The 15,343-nt window shown below is 43.0% G+C and overlaps 2 protein-coding genes across 2 annotated transcripts in view; one reads left to right on the top strand and one right to left on the bottom strand.

Moving 5' to 3' along the window:
• Window positions 1-1,064: 1,064 nt before the first annotated feature.
• Window positions 1,065-5,683, bottom strand: SPRING1 (SREBF pathway regulator in golgi 1; the record flags this gene model as incomplete). The annotated part of the gene is made up of 5 exons (XM_082007633.1): window positions 5,435-5,683; window positions 4,436-4,592; window positions 2,840-2,991; window positions 2,220-2,333; window positions 1,065-1,148 (listed from the first exon to the last, which is right to left on the bottom strand). Exons 1-5 carry the CDS (start codon window positions 5,543-5,545, stop codon window positions 1,065-1,067), a joined length of 618 nt encoding a protein of 205 aa, XP_081863759.1. The 5' UTR covers window positions 5,546-5,683.
• A 2,401-nt stretch (window positions 5,684-8,084) lies between these two features.
• RNFT2 (ring finger protein, transmembrane 2) overlaps window positions 8,085-15,343 on the top strand; it is a gene marked incomplete at both ends in the record, with an annotated part of 31,675 nt that continues 24,416 nt past the window's right edge. The window contains 2 exons of the mRNA XM_082007950.1: window positions 8,085-8,167; window positions 10,990-11,468. Coding sequence (XP_081864076.1) covers window positions 8,085-8,167; window positions 10,990-11,468 — 562 coding nt within the window. The remainder of the gene's footprint in view (window positions 8,168-10,989; window positions 11,469-15,343) is intronic.

Raw genomic sequence — 15,343 nt, forward strand, 5'->3', positions numbered from 1 at the left:
GAACTCATGCAACACAGTTGTCCTCAGAGGAGGGCTTGCACCATGTTCTGACATTCCAATTACTTCATGCACAAGGACATGATTAAACTGAAATCCCAGAACAGCTCCACCCTTTTGCCTCCTGCACAACCAGAAGTGAAATACATTTGAATTACCAAGGCCTGAACAAGTTCAAGCAAACAAATCTTTCGTGCTCCCTGGCAGAAAGCAGACTAGCAGAGAGCTGTTTACAAGACTAAGACTCCTCTTTGAGGAAACGGTTGCAGAGTAACAAGAAAAGTGTTTACAGACAATAAACATCCCATCCTAGGCAGATCCTTGCTCTTCTCTCATGCTATGGGACTTTGAAAGAATAACAACTCCATTGGAGTTCTGAATGCTTTAAACTCACTAAGAGGAACATAAGCACTATAGTGATGAATCCCAATACAATTCCTTTAGACTAAGGAGGAAAAAAACCCACCAATTTTAGTCAGGATCTAAAATATCCCTTCTACCTGACGTAACAAAACAGGGACTGAAAGGCATCAACAACTAGCTATGCAAAGCATCGATACTTTCAGCTAGTAATCCATATAAAATGAATAAATAATTCATAATTACATATGTCATGTACACCATGCATGTCAAGAAGTGCTCCAGAGAGAGAAGCACAACAGGCATGCTTTACCCTCTAAAAGCAAAAATCCTCCAATTATTACTGTCACTCTGGAATGTCTCTAGACTGCAGACACAATTGAACCTCCATATACAGCTGCAAAGCTACATTAGGTATTTTTCCTATGATGTTTTATAGCCTAGACCAACTCCATCCATCCTAAAATTTAGGGGAAGTATTCAAGGAGTGTACTAGTACTCTAGTACAGTACTAGTACTCTAAAGCAGTGCGTAACAAACTGAAGAAAGCAAGATTCAATCCCGGAGAAGTCCCTCACTTACAGTGTACACCTCTGGGTTTGTCCCCAGAAACAAGCCTGAGGGTCTCGTAAAGCAACAGCTGTTGTCTTGCTCTTTTGGATTCTAGTCTCCAGTTCCTTCCCTTTGTGGCTTAGATCATGCAGCTTTCAAACAGGCAGAAGTTCTGGGGGATATTCGCCATAGCAGTATTTTGCAATTGGATCTCTATAGGTGTTTTCATGCTGCACACTCTGTCGGGAAGAGGAGGAGAAGCTTTAACAATACACACATATTAAAACAATACAACCCTTCACTGAGGGCCAAAACTCAGAGCATTTATACATACGCAAAAAATTTCCCAAATTCTTCTACACATTAGACTATCGTCTGGAGTCAAACAACACTGCACTCCCAACATACAGAAGACACTTGCTAGATTACAGCACCTTAATGATGAACCATACCCAGAGCCTCCTTTTCAGGAAGCTACCCAAGTAGGTGGGAACAGATTCAGTATTAACAACAAACAAAAAAACTATATATGCTTAGGCAGTATCATCAAATGTCCTAAGCAAGTAAGGCATAATCAAGTTGCTACTTAAGATGTGCATTTTTCTTGGTAAAGCTAGAGTTAAGATACTATGGATAAAGAAAACAAAACAAATTTTGGAGACATTTGGAATTATGTCCTTTGTTTGCAATCCAACCCTATTGCTATGCTAAATACCCAAGCTGCATGACATCTCTAACAGCACTTTCTAAGTGGGCCGATGCTTGCTTAGACCAAAACATCTAATAAAATCACATGAGTAACAGAAGTTCACCCCGGTTCTTAAAAAGCAAAAAAAAATTACACCGTACATTTTAGTTACTAAGCAGATGATTGTCAGCATATGCTAAGTTTAAAAATGCACCATAAAGTAAACAGCATTCTAAAGCTACTGGGAACAACTCCCACTGTTCTCATCCTTACCAGATCTTCCCCAGAACTCATCCGAGATCTTCACCAGTCATTGAACTCAGCTAGTTTCTTTTTAGTTAAGTACCTCTTTTCTAAAGAGAGCGTACAACTCATCCTGCTCTACAAATGCAATTTGCCCTTCATTTACTGTAACATTCATTACAAAATGTTACTATTTCACCATACAAATCAGAGGACTGCCTTCAGATTAGCTCTCAGCCATAGCTTCAGCATTTATGAAAATTCCCAGGTGCGTGCAAGCACAACAGACCACCCATTCATAGGACCAAGCCCCAGTTTCCAAGGGCATTTTTGGGGTATTTTTCCATTTTTGAGCCCTGGACATGTATTTGTGTCTTACCTGTGATGAAGTCCTACATTTTGCCAGACACAACTCAAAGCGATCTTCCACTGCCATGAAGAGGTTTTGGAAAGCAATAGCTGCCCGGTTCAAGAAACGTTCCAGAAGATGTTGCTAAAGTGGTTAGCAAAAGAGACAGCAAAACAAAAAACACAAACACCATATTTCAACAAGGAGTAGTCAAAGCTCACCTTAACCTGCATAGCTCAAGTACCACAGGAATAGTAAGCAACTCCGCTTAGAATTTCTAGCAAGCACTGAAACGTTAACACATCACAGAACCTCAGCAGTAGGAAGAGAATCTAGAGAAGCACTAATTGCAAAACTGATACTGGCTGGAATAGCTTTTCTGCAATCATTTCCCTTCAACAAATGCAATTCCCCTGAAGCTGAAACATTTTGCAAGGCTCCCAGTATTTCCTCTCAAGGTAGGAAAGATGGATTTTTTTTTTCTTTTTTTTGTAAAGCTTTATTTATAGCTTGCCATGTGGTCCTTGTAGGCTTTCCTCAGCCTTCCAAGAAAAGGAACTGTCCCCTCTAAGGAAACAGCTCCTCACAAACAAGCACAGAGGAACCTGAGCATCTGAGGACACCTGAGAAGCACGAGGAAGTCTATGCACCTTGCTGGGCTGCAGGCAACAGGAAACACAGTACTCGTACACGCTGCAGCAGCCGTTGGGAAGGCAGCTGTCACAGCTGTACAGCTTTGTACTGGGCACGTTGACATTACAACAGCCATTTACCAGTAGGTCCTTTCTCTCACAGATGTAGCCTGAAAAACAAAAACAATAGTAACAACTGGCAAAACATACTCCTCTTTATGTTCTGTAGAAATCTATAGTAAGAATCACATTACTTAAGAACAGGTTTATTTATCACTTAGTAGATTATGATCCCCCTGAGTTTGGCTCAAGTCCTAACTAGCAATTCTTTGAAATAGCAGGAGAGATGAGTTTTACAAGCACCAACTATTATGTACCTATTCTAATATGCTGTATATACAGGATGAGCATTTAAATGCAGACTATTTAAGTTCCATTTTCTTTTTGCCATAATTCGTTGTTGTCATTGGAAGGGGAAAGGTGGTTGGTCATGATTATAGTGTTAAAAAAAAAAAAAAAACAAACCACATACATTCTTTCAACCCATCTACATCTGGGTAACAGTCTTTACAGTGCAATATGAAGAGACTTAGATTTATCCATGGAAGATAGCTGCAATATTCATTGTTGAGCAGAATCCTTAAGAGCATAGAACCACAGCGTACGTCCTTACGGAAACTGTACTACCACAGAGTTAGACTGTGAAAGCTATCTGTGATTTTAGAGACCTTAGTGAATCGGCAGAAAGCGTAATTCAGGGAGTGCTAAATTTAACATTGACACAAATCACAGATGATATGGTAGTTTTTCTACAGGCTTGATTTCTGGTCAAGAAATGTCCAGTGCTGAGCAACAAGCACACTGGGGAAGCATATGTGCAGGGCAGGAAAGGCTCACAGAATCGTTAAGGATGGAAAAGACCTTTAAGATCATCAAGTCCAACCGTCAACCCAACATCACCATGCCCACTAAACCATATCCTGAAGTGCCATGTCTACATGTTTTTTTGAACACTTCCAGTGATGGTGACTCCACCACTTCCCAGGGCAGCCTGCTCCAATGCTTGACCACTCAGTAAAAAGCACTCCAAACACTTAAAACAAGTGGTTAATTTGAGAACCTGCAAGAAATATACTTGGGTTTACAAGGATCAGATAAGCTTGTTAACTGTGACTGAGCACTAACTACACCAGTCCTCAGCTGCCTCCATATAAGGCCAATCAGGTTTCCCTGATCATTCTCCCTAACATACCCGGCAGTAGGAAGACACTGCGGGGAGATACAAATAGCTCCGCAAGCAACCACATGAAGTTGAGCAGGACTCGCTTTGCATCTAAGGTGGCCCTGGAAACAGTACAGCCGCTCTCATTGGGCGCCGTGCCTGAGCTGCGTCCAGCTGGACTCAAGCCTGCTGTGCACAGAATCAGATCAGCACTGTCCACAGCCACAGCAAAATTCATCCAATCCTAGGATAAAATGCCAACAGCTGCGGCTGTGCAGTAAGAATGCCTTAATGAAGGGCAGTTGTTACTCGGAAGTGCCATCAACAATCAGACAGGCAAAGCAGCATTCAACACTGCAATACGCAGAATAAATTCTTAGTATCAAGTATACCCAGTTCATCTGTAATGAGGAGCTTCCCCTGTACAGAATTCCTGCACTGGTTACTCAGCTGACTGCTGTTTCCCGAACTGAACTTCACCTTCCACATGATCGGCTGCTCATGCTCTTGCACTTGGAGGAGATTCCGATCTCTCACTGTCCTCTCTTCCTGCAAGGAAAGACAGTAATGCAACCAAACAGAAGCTCCTCCTGCCATTCCAAGCCATGTGTTTTTCCCACAATTAAAAACGCCTAGTAGCTGTAAACTCCACAGCACTGGAAACTCAAGTGTCAATGGCATAAGCAACATACTACTTGCAGCAGCTTACTTTTTGCTCTACACAGCATGAAAGCAACATAGCCCAGTAGAATGGGGGCATGCAAGTTCACCAAAGGATCTGCTAACACAGCCAAACTCGGTTACTACAACCACAGAAGTAGCACATATTTTATTAAATAACTATAGGTACACATACGTCTCTTTTGTAAGTTCTTTGCTAGTGGAATTACAATTCACAAGAGATATTACAATAGAATAATCAAGCGGCCTTGAGGTTTTTTTTTTCCTCCCTAGTTTGGCTCAAAGAGATATTACAATAGAATAATCAAGCTGCCTTGAGATTTTTTTTTTTCCCCTGGTTTGGCTCAAAGAGATATTACAATAGAAAAATCAAGCTGCCTTGAGATTTTTTTTTTTTCCCCCCTGGTTTGGCTCAAAGAGATATTACAATAGAATAATCAAGCTGCCTTGAGATTTTTTTTTCCCCCCTGGTTTGGCTCAAAACACTGTTGCTGTCGAACACAGTATCAGACATTACTTTTTTTAACTCTTGCCTTTATTTAATAATGACGATGTAATTCTTACTGCAACATATCCCAGGAGTTCAGCCACAGCACCTCAAGAACAGAAGTTACCCTGGGATAAGGGGTGTTGTAACCCATCCCCGCAGTGGGCCGGGACCGGCTCCGCGGCCCCCGCCAGCGGGACGGGGCTCCCCGGAGGGCACTGACCTGCTTGAAGGTGCTGGTGAGGAAGTAGACGAGGGAGAGCCCGAAGACGACGCCCAGGACCCAGCGCTTCCTCAGCAGCCGCCGCCACAGCACCGCTCCCCAGGGCACCATGGCGGCGCGGCGAGCGGCCCGGCCCCGGGGCCGCGGGCTGGGCCCTCAGCCCCCCGCCGCCGCCGCGCTCGCCCGCCGCAGCGAGGGAGAGGAACGGCGCGGGCAGCGCTGATCCGGGACCGGCATCACCGGCGGAGAGAGCGAGCGCCCCAAGCGCTGCCGCCGGGCCCGAGCCCCCCGCCCCGGGAGCGCGGCCCAACCGCTTCCGCCGGCCGCGGGGCGGAGGAGGCGGCAGCCACGGATGTGCGTGCGCTGGGAGGTGCGGCCGCGGCGGGCGAGGGCGGTGCCCGTCACCGCGGCCCGCACGGGTAGGTACGGGGGGTCGCGGCCTCCTGGGCCGGGCCGGGCCGGGCCGGGCCGAGCTAGGCTTGCTGCTCCCCAGAGCCGGCTTGCTGCTGGTCCCGCTGCGGCGTTTAGCCACGTACTCCAGCGGGAATCTCCTTCCCCGACCTAATTGGAAAAAAAATGCCTCACCTGTGTATCTCTGTGTGTATACATATATATGTCTGTATGTATATAACTATATTTATGTCTGTATATATATCCGTGTATATAGAAATACATTACTGTATATATTTATTTATCTCTCTCACACGCGTGCGTGTGTGTATACACAATGAAGGCAGAGTACGGCCCAGCAGGTGCCCAGGGGAGTGCCTGTGCAGTGAGCAGGGCTGAGGTGCCAATCCCAGGGGAAAACGGCCCTGTTGGATCATGCACGTGTGCAGGGGTTGAAGCGGGGTTCCTGCTCCTCTCTGTCTTTCCCAAGGAGATGGAGAGGTGAAACTCACTGTGCTATGGTGAAGATGACTCTATGCATGTGCTTCTTACAGATGCGCCTCTTTGAGCACTGTGATCCAGGCGCCTTACAGTCAACCAGCTTAAAGGACCTGCGATGAGTTTGAAATTTGGACCATCTTGGATTATCTGAAGGACTCCTTGTATGAGAAGTCTGCACCCTCTTGAGCTTCCCTCGCTCCCATCTCCCACCGTGGCACCTTGCACCTCTGGCTAAACCTGTTCTTCAGGTACTGTTAAAAAATGTCCAAGTGTTGCAAGATAAAAACACCTGATCCAGAAAAGGCAGGACCAATCAGTATTGAAACTGAGTGCCTTTTGGAACAAAGTGCATTTAAATTCTATCTGATCTTAGCTCTGTAGGACTGTCCTGGTTTCAGCCAGGATAGAGCTGGTTTTCTTCACAGAATCTAGTGTGAGGCTATGTTTTGGATTTGGGATGAGAATTTAATGCAATTTTGCATGGGCTAGTGGGTCACTGAAAGTAAAGAATATGACTGAAAAGGTGAACATATAGGGGGAAAAAATATTCTGTATTTTCTGCTTCTCAGGTTCCACACCTCTGGTTACAGACAGCTAGGAAATGATCTCAGAGCCATTGTGCCTTTACAGAATACAGATATAGGGCTATGCATTTATTTACATATATTCACACAGTATGAAATGTTATAAATAATGTTATAACTTTTGATAATTAAAAGTATTTAGAGCCTTTGACACTTTAGTCAGTAGCTGAGCCAGTAGGTTTGAGTAGGATCAGACTTCAATATTTAGAGGAAGTCTCTCTAAGTCTTCTATGAAATGCCTGTGGGAACCTGGACAAGTCACTTGCAAAAATAGCCCATTCCTCAGGTTTTATGTAACTAATAGAACATTAAGCAGTGTAATACTACTTGCCAGGTACTGTGTGCTGTGCCTTGATGATGATGGTGATGACTCTGTGTTCTTCTTTGCTTTTGAATTAGCTTTATTTTTAAAATGCGTTTGAGGTCGTTCCCTTAAAATTAGACACTTGAAAGCAGAGATTTAAATAACTAAATAAGGAACTTCTCTCCTTGTTCTAGAAGAAGTTCCTGCAGTTAATACAATTTTCAATACCTTTTCATTTTCCACTCTAGACCTTGCTTTATTTATGCTGGCAGTTCCAGAAGGAGTGGAGCAGGAACACGTGATCTTTTGCATATGTGCATATTATTTATGACCATTGTGCAGAGTTTGCTAATGGAATTTTTGTGGTTTAAAAGGAATAGGTTGCTTATTTAAAAGAATATTGTCAAGACCTGATTGTATTTTTTCATAAAAAATGTTCATACATTTTCTTTTTTTCCTCCCTCTCAGTTCTGCTTTACAAAGCAAGTTTCTGTGGAAGAGGAAGAAGAGATTTCATTTCCAGAGAGCATATGTCGATTCACATGTCACATCAAGAGCTACTCTGTTAGTTGTCCTCAAGTTCTTTATCAGAACATGTCATCACACAGCTCCTTGTGACTGCCGCGTACCGCAAAAGAGAATCTGACCAATTCCTGCCCTGCTTGGAGACCTGTTTATGTGTGCTTCCATTTGCCAGTTGAAAGCTGTTTCTTTGCCAGAGAACTAAAAAACAAATGCAAGCTTGAGGTGCTCTTTCAGAGAAGCAAATTATTTCTGCCAGCCATGTCACTAGCTGAATGGGTTTCACAGCCCTCTGACTCTGTGGGCCTTTGTTAGTAGTCACACTGGGAATTGTTGACCCACAACGTTAATGTTCAGCGTGTTGTGTTTTAAGGTTTTGAGGAAAATGCAGAGACGGCATAGCAGCAACACTGACAACATTCCTCCTGAAAGGTAAATCTTTTTCCTTCTTTTTTCCTCCATTTTCCTCTCCAGAGAGATTCTGGAGCAGAAAGTGGATTCTTCTGATTTAAGTGTCTGATACGTTTTAGAAGTTGGAAACTCAAACCTGAGAAAGGCATATACTTCCTGTGCATGTAGTGTGCCAGGCTTTCTGCTTGAGTTTACGGAGTTTAAAGACAAATTTACTTTTCTCCTTCATGTCAGTTATTGACTGCTACCAGCTACAGTGTTTCAGGCTTCACGATCCAGTATGGAACATACAGAGACAGTTGGCCTTAGCATAGCCAGGACGTTTTGAAGCTCTAGTAGAGCGATACATGGCGCAGTCCTGTGGGGATCCTCAGCACTATCTATCTGGAAGGATCGATCTATATGAACAGACGCTATTTGTACTTCTGTTATTAAGGTGTTTAAAAAGTCTGCTGGTCTGAAGTTCCCAACTACTAGGACTTAGTATTTTATGAAGATTTTGGGTGATCCTTTACATCATCCCAGAATCTGTATCTACCTTCATGTATGTGAATATTTAGAAGTCGAATACCTCTAATTCATTTCTGTAATTATAACATCAGCAAGGGAGGCTTGCCTCTGTTGTTCTGGTACTAAATATTCCCCTGTCCTTTCACCGGGTTAGAGCTTGACTTTTTTTTTTTCCCCCCTCTAAAGAAGAAACTAATCTAATTACTCTAAGACAAAGATGGAACTAACGAATTTCATTGCTTTGGCTGAGCTGAGATTGTAAGTGAACGATTGTGATCACAAGCAGTCACTAAGTATTTCTTAGTGGTTTTGCAGGTGGAGGTGAATCTTGATGTCATGACCACTTCTAGCATGGTACCGTTCTTAATTTCAAGGGAAAAGAAAGCCATTTTCAGTTTTTTCTGCATGATGCTGCCTAAGCCTCAGTGCAGTCTGTGGGTTTCATATCAGCAGGCAAGCCTAGGACTTGAGATGCCCAGAAGATGTTGTATGGGCCCTCTCATCTGTGGTGTAGAGCTCTCTGAGTCTGTACAAGCTTGTAAGGCACTTTAGGATCTGTTTGAATGGTTTAAAATATGTTCAGGATAGGTGTCTATTATTAAGTGCAAAAGATAAGCAGAGTAATGTCAATTGTTTTTTATAAATTCTCCTGTTTTTTAACAGGGTAAATACGTATTGTCAGTAATATAGACTGAAGGTTTTCTAATTGTAGAATGAAATACTGTTACCACTGGTCTTCACTTCTGTTAACTTCAGCAGACTCAGAATTTCATCCTTGTTTATTTGTGTTTAATTATGTCCCTGATTAATTCCTTCCTGCTGAAAGCATGGTCATGTAATCTGGTAGTATTGTTCCATATAATACTTGTGTCTTTATCTGTAACACTGGGTTCCACCCAATTTGTTTGTTATGTTCCCAAATGTAAGCACCGTCCCATTATGTCCCTGTCTTGTGTATATATCCCTGAATTGTAATGTTAGGTGTAAAATCCAAGATCTTGTTGATGAATATTTTGAACCAAAACCAGGTGTGCAATATCTTGTTGACTTGATTCCTTGCTGGAGCCTGAGGAGAGACATTGGGAATGGGGTGTAGCTATAAAAAGCCTTATTAGGAGTTTACTTAGTGGGAAGGTATGCCCAGAGAGATTCGAAGCTATCTCCAGAGCAAAATGAAAGGCAGTGCTCTGTGCCCTGTAAGATGCCTGGGGAGGCTTTTGAACCCATGGGAGAGAGAAGGTGAAGGGCCCTGTATGTGCCTGCATGTGCTGTCTCAGCTTGTGACCACTATTTCTAAAGTTAGAGATCTCCAGAGATTAAAATCAAGAGAGGCCGAAGTTCTGCAACATGGCTTATTTGTGGGTTTTGCCTCTTGCTGAGCTTTATTTCTTCTTTACTCTCCTTTTGCAAGTTAGAGAGGTATTTGCGGTCTGCCGGGCATTTACAGCCTAATGATTGTTCTACTTGTTACCTGTATTGTTCCCTGTCATCTAAACTTTCCGTGTATTCATTTCAGTACCACAGTACTGAGTTCAGGTGAAGAAAGCCTATTTTCTTTTGGTATTGGGATGAAGATTTATAAGAATTTCTTTCTGGAATCTGGCTATAACCCTACAAGCTCAGGAAATAACCAGGGCCAAATCTAATTCTGTCCAGTGCTCAGTAATTTGGGTACATCCATGTCCAATTTGCCAAGAAGATTGAAATAAAACAATTTCTCTTGACCCATAAGCACATCCTTCACTTAAAATATGTGTTGTGTCAGGGACACACAAGCAGCTCTCAACGCTTCTCCTCCCCAGTTGACCCTCTCTCTTGTTTGTGGACAAGTAGTGATCATCCTTAAATAAAGACAATATTTTGGGGGTAGGTCATTTCTGTGAGTTTGCTTGATTAATTTGTATATAGCGTGACCTGTCTTCGTTGTGCTATGTAAAGTTACAGGGGGGTTACCATGGTTTTTTTTCAATATTGAAATCATTATAGAAGATTATGAATTTGGTATCAGATGTGTTATTTCTTTGGTTCTTCCATAAATAAAGGGAGTGTTTGGGAACTCTGTTCCTTAGATGAAGGAAATGGTGTATTTTGATCAGTCCTTTAGAAGTACTCTGGTTTTATCTTAGGAGTCTGGTTCCTGGCCTCTAGTTCTACGACTGTGACTTTCCAACAGCACATAGAGAGAAAAGCATCTGTCATCTGGAGACCTATGCATTCTGATAGTGTGTGAGGAACTCTTAAACGACTACAGTCAGGATTGGGCTAAAAGACTGAGAAGTTCTGTGGCACTCATTTTTGTTTAATAATTTTTCTCTAATTTCCATCCACTGCAGAAACCGGAGCCAAACAGTCAGTTCTGAAACGAGCGTGGATGAAAGTGGAGTTTTTGAAAGTCTGAAGGCTGAAGCTTCCTCACCACAACAGCTGTTCTCAGGCCTGGCAGGTATCCCATCGGGCACCATCACAGCCACACCGTTCCAGTCAGGTTTGGTTCTGGGCTCTTCAGCAGGAGGTGGGGAAGTATTCATTCAGATGCCAGCCCCAAGGGAGGAAGGGACCAGTCGTACAGAAGGAGCCCCATTTCACCACCGGCAATCGTCCCATCATTTCCACCACGGCCATCACCGGGGTTCATCTCTACTGCACATGGCAGGAGGGGACCGCCATGGGCATGCTGAGGAAGGCAGTGATGAACAGGCTGGGACTCCAGCCCCAGCTCTTTCAGAGTTAAAAGCTGTGATTGGTTGGCTGCAGAAAGGACTTCCCTTCATCTTGATCCTCCTGGCTAAAGTTTGTTTCCAGCATAAGCTTGGTAAGCATCTATACCCTTTCTGGATTGTAAGTATATTAGAGGGTGGTTAGGAAGCTTCATCATGCTCTGGCATCTGATATATTTATCCACATGACAGTGTGTAGAGGTAGTCTAGCATGAAGGGGACATATTCAAATACATGAGATAACGCATTTGATAAATTCACCCGAGTTTCAGTCCAAGCTGTTTCATCTGTGTCATTCCCATCTGTTTCCTGTCCTGACCCGTGGGAGATCAGTTCTGTACCTTTTCCTAATGCCTCTTTGACATTCCTGTAGGGGCCAAGCATGTTACCAAGGCTTCTCACTCAGACCTCTCTAAGAGAGATGGGGACAGCTTACATTAGTGACTAGCAAAGGCTTCTGTGTAGCACAGAACGGTTCAGAGGGATGAGACACTTGTATAGCGGGAAGGATGGTCATGAAATCAAGCCAAACAGCATCAGCTGTTACATCTTACAGTCAAGATCTTCAGAGCTCCCTAAAGAATATGGCTATCCAGGTTTCTTTAATGGTACCTGAGTATTTCAGCCCCTCAGTGGTCATGTAAAATCTATTCATCTAATCTTCCTCTGACTATTGTATGTGTGGCATGTCTGAAGATCCTTGCTCATTCTGGGAGCAGTGTGCTGAGGTTATTATCCCAGGGAAGCCAGTTGTAACTAAGGTGATGGGGAAATTAAACAATAACTAGAAAATAGGTTGGTAATAAGTTGTACAGATGTAACTATAGGAACAGGTTATGCACCAGCAATGCTGCTCAAGAGCCCATTTAACCCTTTCCATCTTGATTTAATTATCAAGGAATTAAGGTGTAACATTGTGATCATAGTACTATGTTTTGTTTTAATAATGAGTAGCTAGGAAGAAGGAACACCTTGGTCAGTTCTACCTAGTCAATGATTCAATGAAATGTAATTTTGCTGTCTTGAAACAAAAGACTGTAGAATGAATAATTACTTATTGGACCGACAGCCCGTGAAGGCCTATTTAGTGTTGCCAAGTTTAAATGAACTTTGTAGGAAAGGTAATTCCGGCAGGGGGAGATCACGACCACCGACTCGGAGACCACCCACTCAAGAAACCCTCCGACTCAAAAGATCAAGGAAGTAGAATCTCAAGAAATTGAACTGAGCATGTCTGATTATTTACATAATGAGTGAAGATTTTTTAACCAATCATTGTATGGAAACCTGATGAATATGTATTAATCTTGTAATCATATGCCTATAAATGTTTGATTTTTGAACTGATCGAGGAACACGATTTGGGAGGAACTATTCCCCGTGTTCCCAGCACTGAAAATAAAGAATGCCTACCTTCTAACACTACATTGGTGTTACGAGGTTTATTCCCGATTTCGGTGACAGTTTTGGCGACCCAGATGGGACATCGCTTGTGAATCTCGACGGATCCGCGGGATCACGGGACCTCCAGCCGGCACCGAGGGATTCTCGGGGAGAACCTCTGATCCCCGGACCGAAGAATTCTGAGCAAGTTCCCTGGACAAGTAATAAGGCATTCTTTAAGGGATTGAAGTAACGTGGGTTCGAGTCCCACTAGCCTGCTCGTAAGGCGCGGCGAAAGCTACGCAGAGTAGGGCTAAGAGGTACCTCTATAGGGAAAGGGTAAAGGATGAGTAATGCCTGCCTGTAAGTCGTGGTGAAAGCCTCGCACGGTTGGGCTAGAGACCCGGGTAAAGGAGGTTGGGATTTCTAGCAGGGGGCTAGAAGTTCCAGAGGGAGCCTCAACAGCGATAGGGGTCCCTCCGACTAGTGCCTGTGATAGTGCACGATCACAACCACTAGTCTTGGGAAAATGGGAACGTTTCTGAGTAAGAAATCTATTCCACAAAAGACACCTTTGGGATGTATTTTACGGCATTGGAAAGATCTGGGAGGTGATCCTCTGACTCGGAAACAATTAATTGAGTATTGTAATCATTGGTGGCCAATGTATAGATTGGAATGCGGGGAGAAATGGCCAGAAAATGGTACACTGCAATATAACACCATTTTGCAATTAATGTTGTTTTGTAAGAAGGAGGGTAAATGGGAAGAAATGGCTTATGTCGATTTGTTCTTTACACTGCAAAATCATCCAGAATGGCAGAGGCAGTGTGGAATATATCCGCACGATCCCATGGCAATGGTTGTACAAAAAGGGAAATGTGATGAGAACTCTGGAAAATGTTGTTCTTCTTGTAAGACCAAAAAGAATGGTTGGAATAAAGGAGGTGAGGAGGAAGATATTGAATGGATGGTTGCCCCTCACCGAAGATGGGAGAGAGAAAGAAAGATCCAAAATTTGCATGATGACAATGACGATTCCCCTCCTTCTCCCGAGGAGAGAGAAGGAGGGGAATCTAGCCCAGTTTCAAGAAGAATGAGGGGAAGAAGAGGAGAAGCTGGAGCAGCCTCCCTCCAAGTCCCTCTCCATGAAGCGGTGGGGAATGATGGTCCAATATTAGTGAATGTTCCTTTTTCAATTACTGATTTAAGATCATGGAAAGAGACTGCTGGTACTTATCGGGAGGATCCCGAAAGGGTGGCTAGGGTAGTTGAAACAATAATTAGAACACAGGATCCTGATTGGAATGATTTGCAAGTAATATTAGATACTTTACTTGATGAAACCGATAAGAGAATGGTATTAACTACTGCCAGGAAGCAAGCAGAAGGAGCACACGCTAACGGGGATTTACAAGGAACAGTAGATCAAAATTTTCCGTCTGTGAATCCTGAATGGGACCCTAATCAGCCGGGACCCAGAGCAATGTTAAGTAGATACCAGAGATGGATCCTATATGGTGTTAAGAATGTGATGCCAAAAGCAATAAATTGGTCAAAAATTTATGAGGTAAGACAAGAATTGAATGAGTCCCCTTCAGCCTTTATGGAAAGACTGAAGACAACCGCCAGAAAATATACTAATTTGGATCTAGAAAGACCAGAAGCAGCAGTACAATTGGCCTCTATATTTATGGGACAATCGGCTCCAGACATTAGAAAAAAGCTTCAAAAATTGGAGGGACCCGAATCTAGAGACTTGGGCAAAATGCTCGAAATTGCTTGGGCTGTATATAATAATAGAGAAAAGAAAAAACAGGTGAGACAAGCACGAAGGGATGGAAAGCTACTAGCAGTTTTGGCTGGGAATAACAGAATAGGCAGAGGGAGAGGACGAGGAACGAATATCGGAGAGAGAAGGAAAATAAGACCCCGATTGGCAGAGGATCAGTGTGCTGTTTGTAAGGAACGTGGGCACTGGAAGAGGGAATGTCCTAAGGCAGGAGAATTAGATCCGGCTCTCCGGGCTATTAAATTAGTGACTCTGGATGAAGAACTACGAAGGGGACCAGGGGAATCAACCCTAGCTGAACCTCTGGTTACATTGAAGCTAGGGAATGAAGAAATAGAATTTTTTGTAGATACAGGAGCTACTTATTCAGTATTGAATACATATAAAGGGAAATTTAGTCACAATTCAGTAGATGTTGTTGGTGCGACAGGGCAGAAGGAAAATTGGCCATTTTTAGAACCATTAAAATTTAAATGGACTAACTAATAATGCTCCTACCATCAAACAATAAAGTGATTGAATGTTAATAAGGAAATTAATTTGTAATGGAAGTATTGAAAAGAGATTATTTCAAAACTTCCAAAGAGGGGAAATGTAACCAAGGTGATGGGGAAATTAAACAATAACTAGAAAATAGGTTGGTAATAAGTTGTACAGATGTAACTATAGGAACAGGTTATGCACCAGCAATGCTGCTCAAGAGCCCATTTAACCCTTTCCATCTTGATTTAATTATCAAGGAATTAAGGTGTAACATTGTGATCATAGTACTATGTTTTGTTTTAATAATGAGTA

Source organism: Phaethon aethereus (genome assembly GCF_964289735.1).
Source record: "Phaethon aethereus genome assembly, chromosome: 17".
In the NCBI taxonomy this organism is placed as follows: domain Eukaryota; kingdom Metazoa; phylum Chordata; class Aves; order Phaethontiformes; family Phaethontidae; genus Phaethon; species Phaethon aethereus.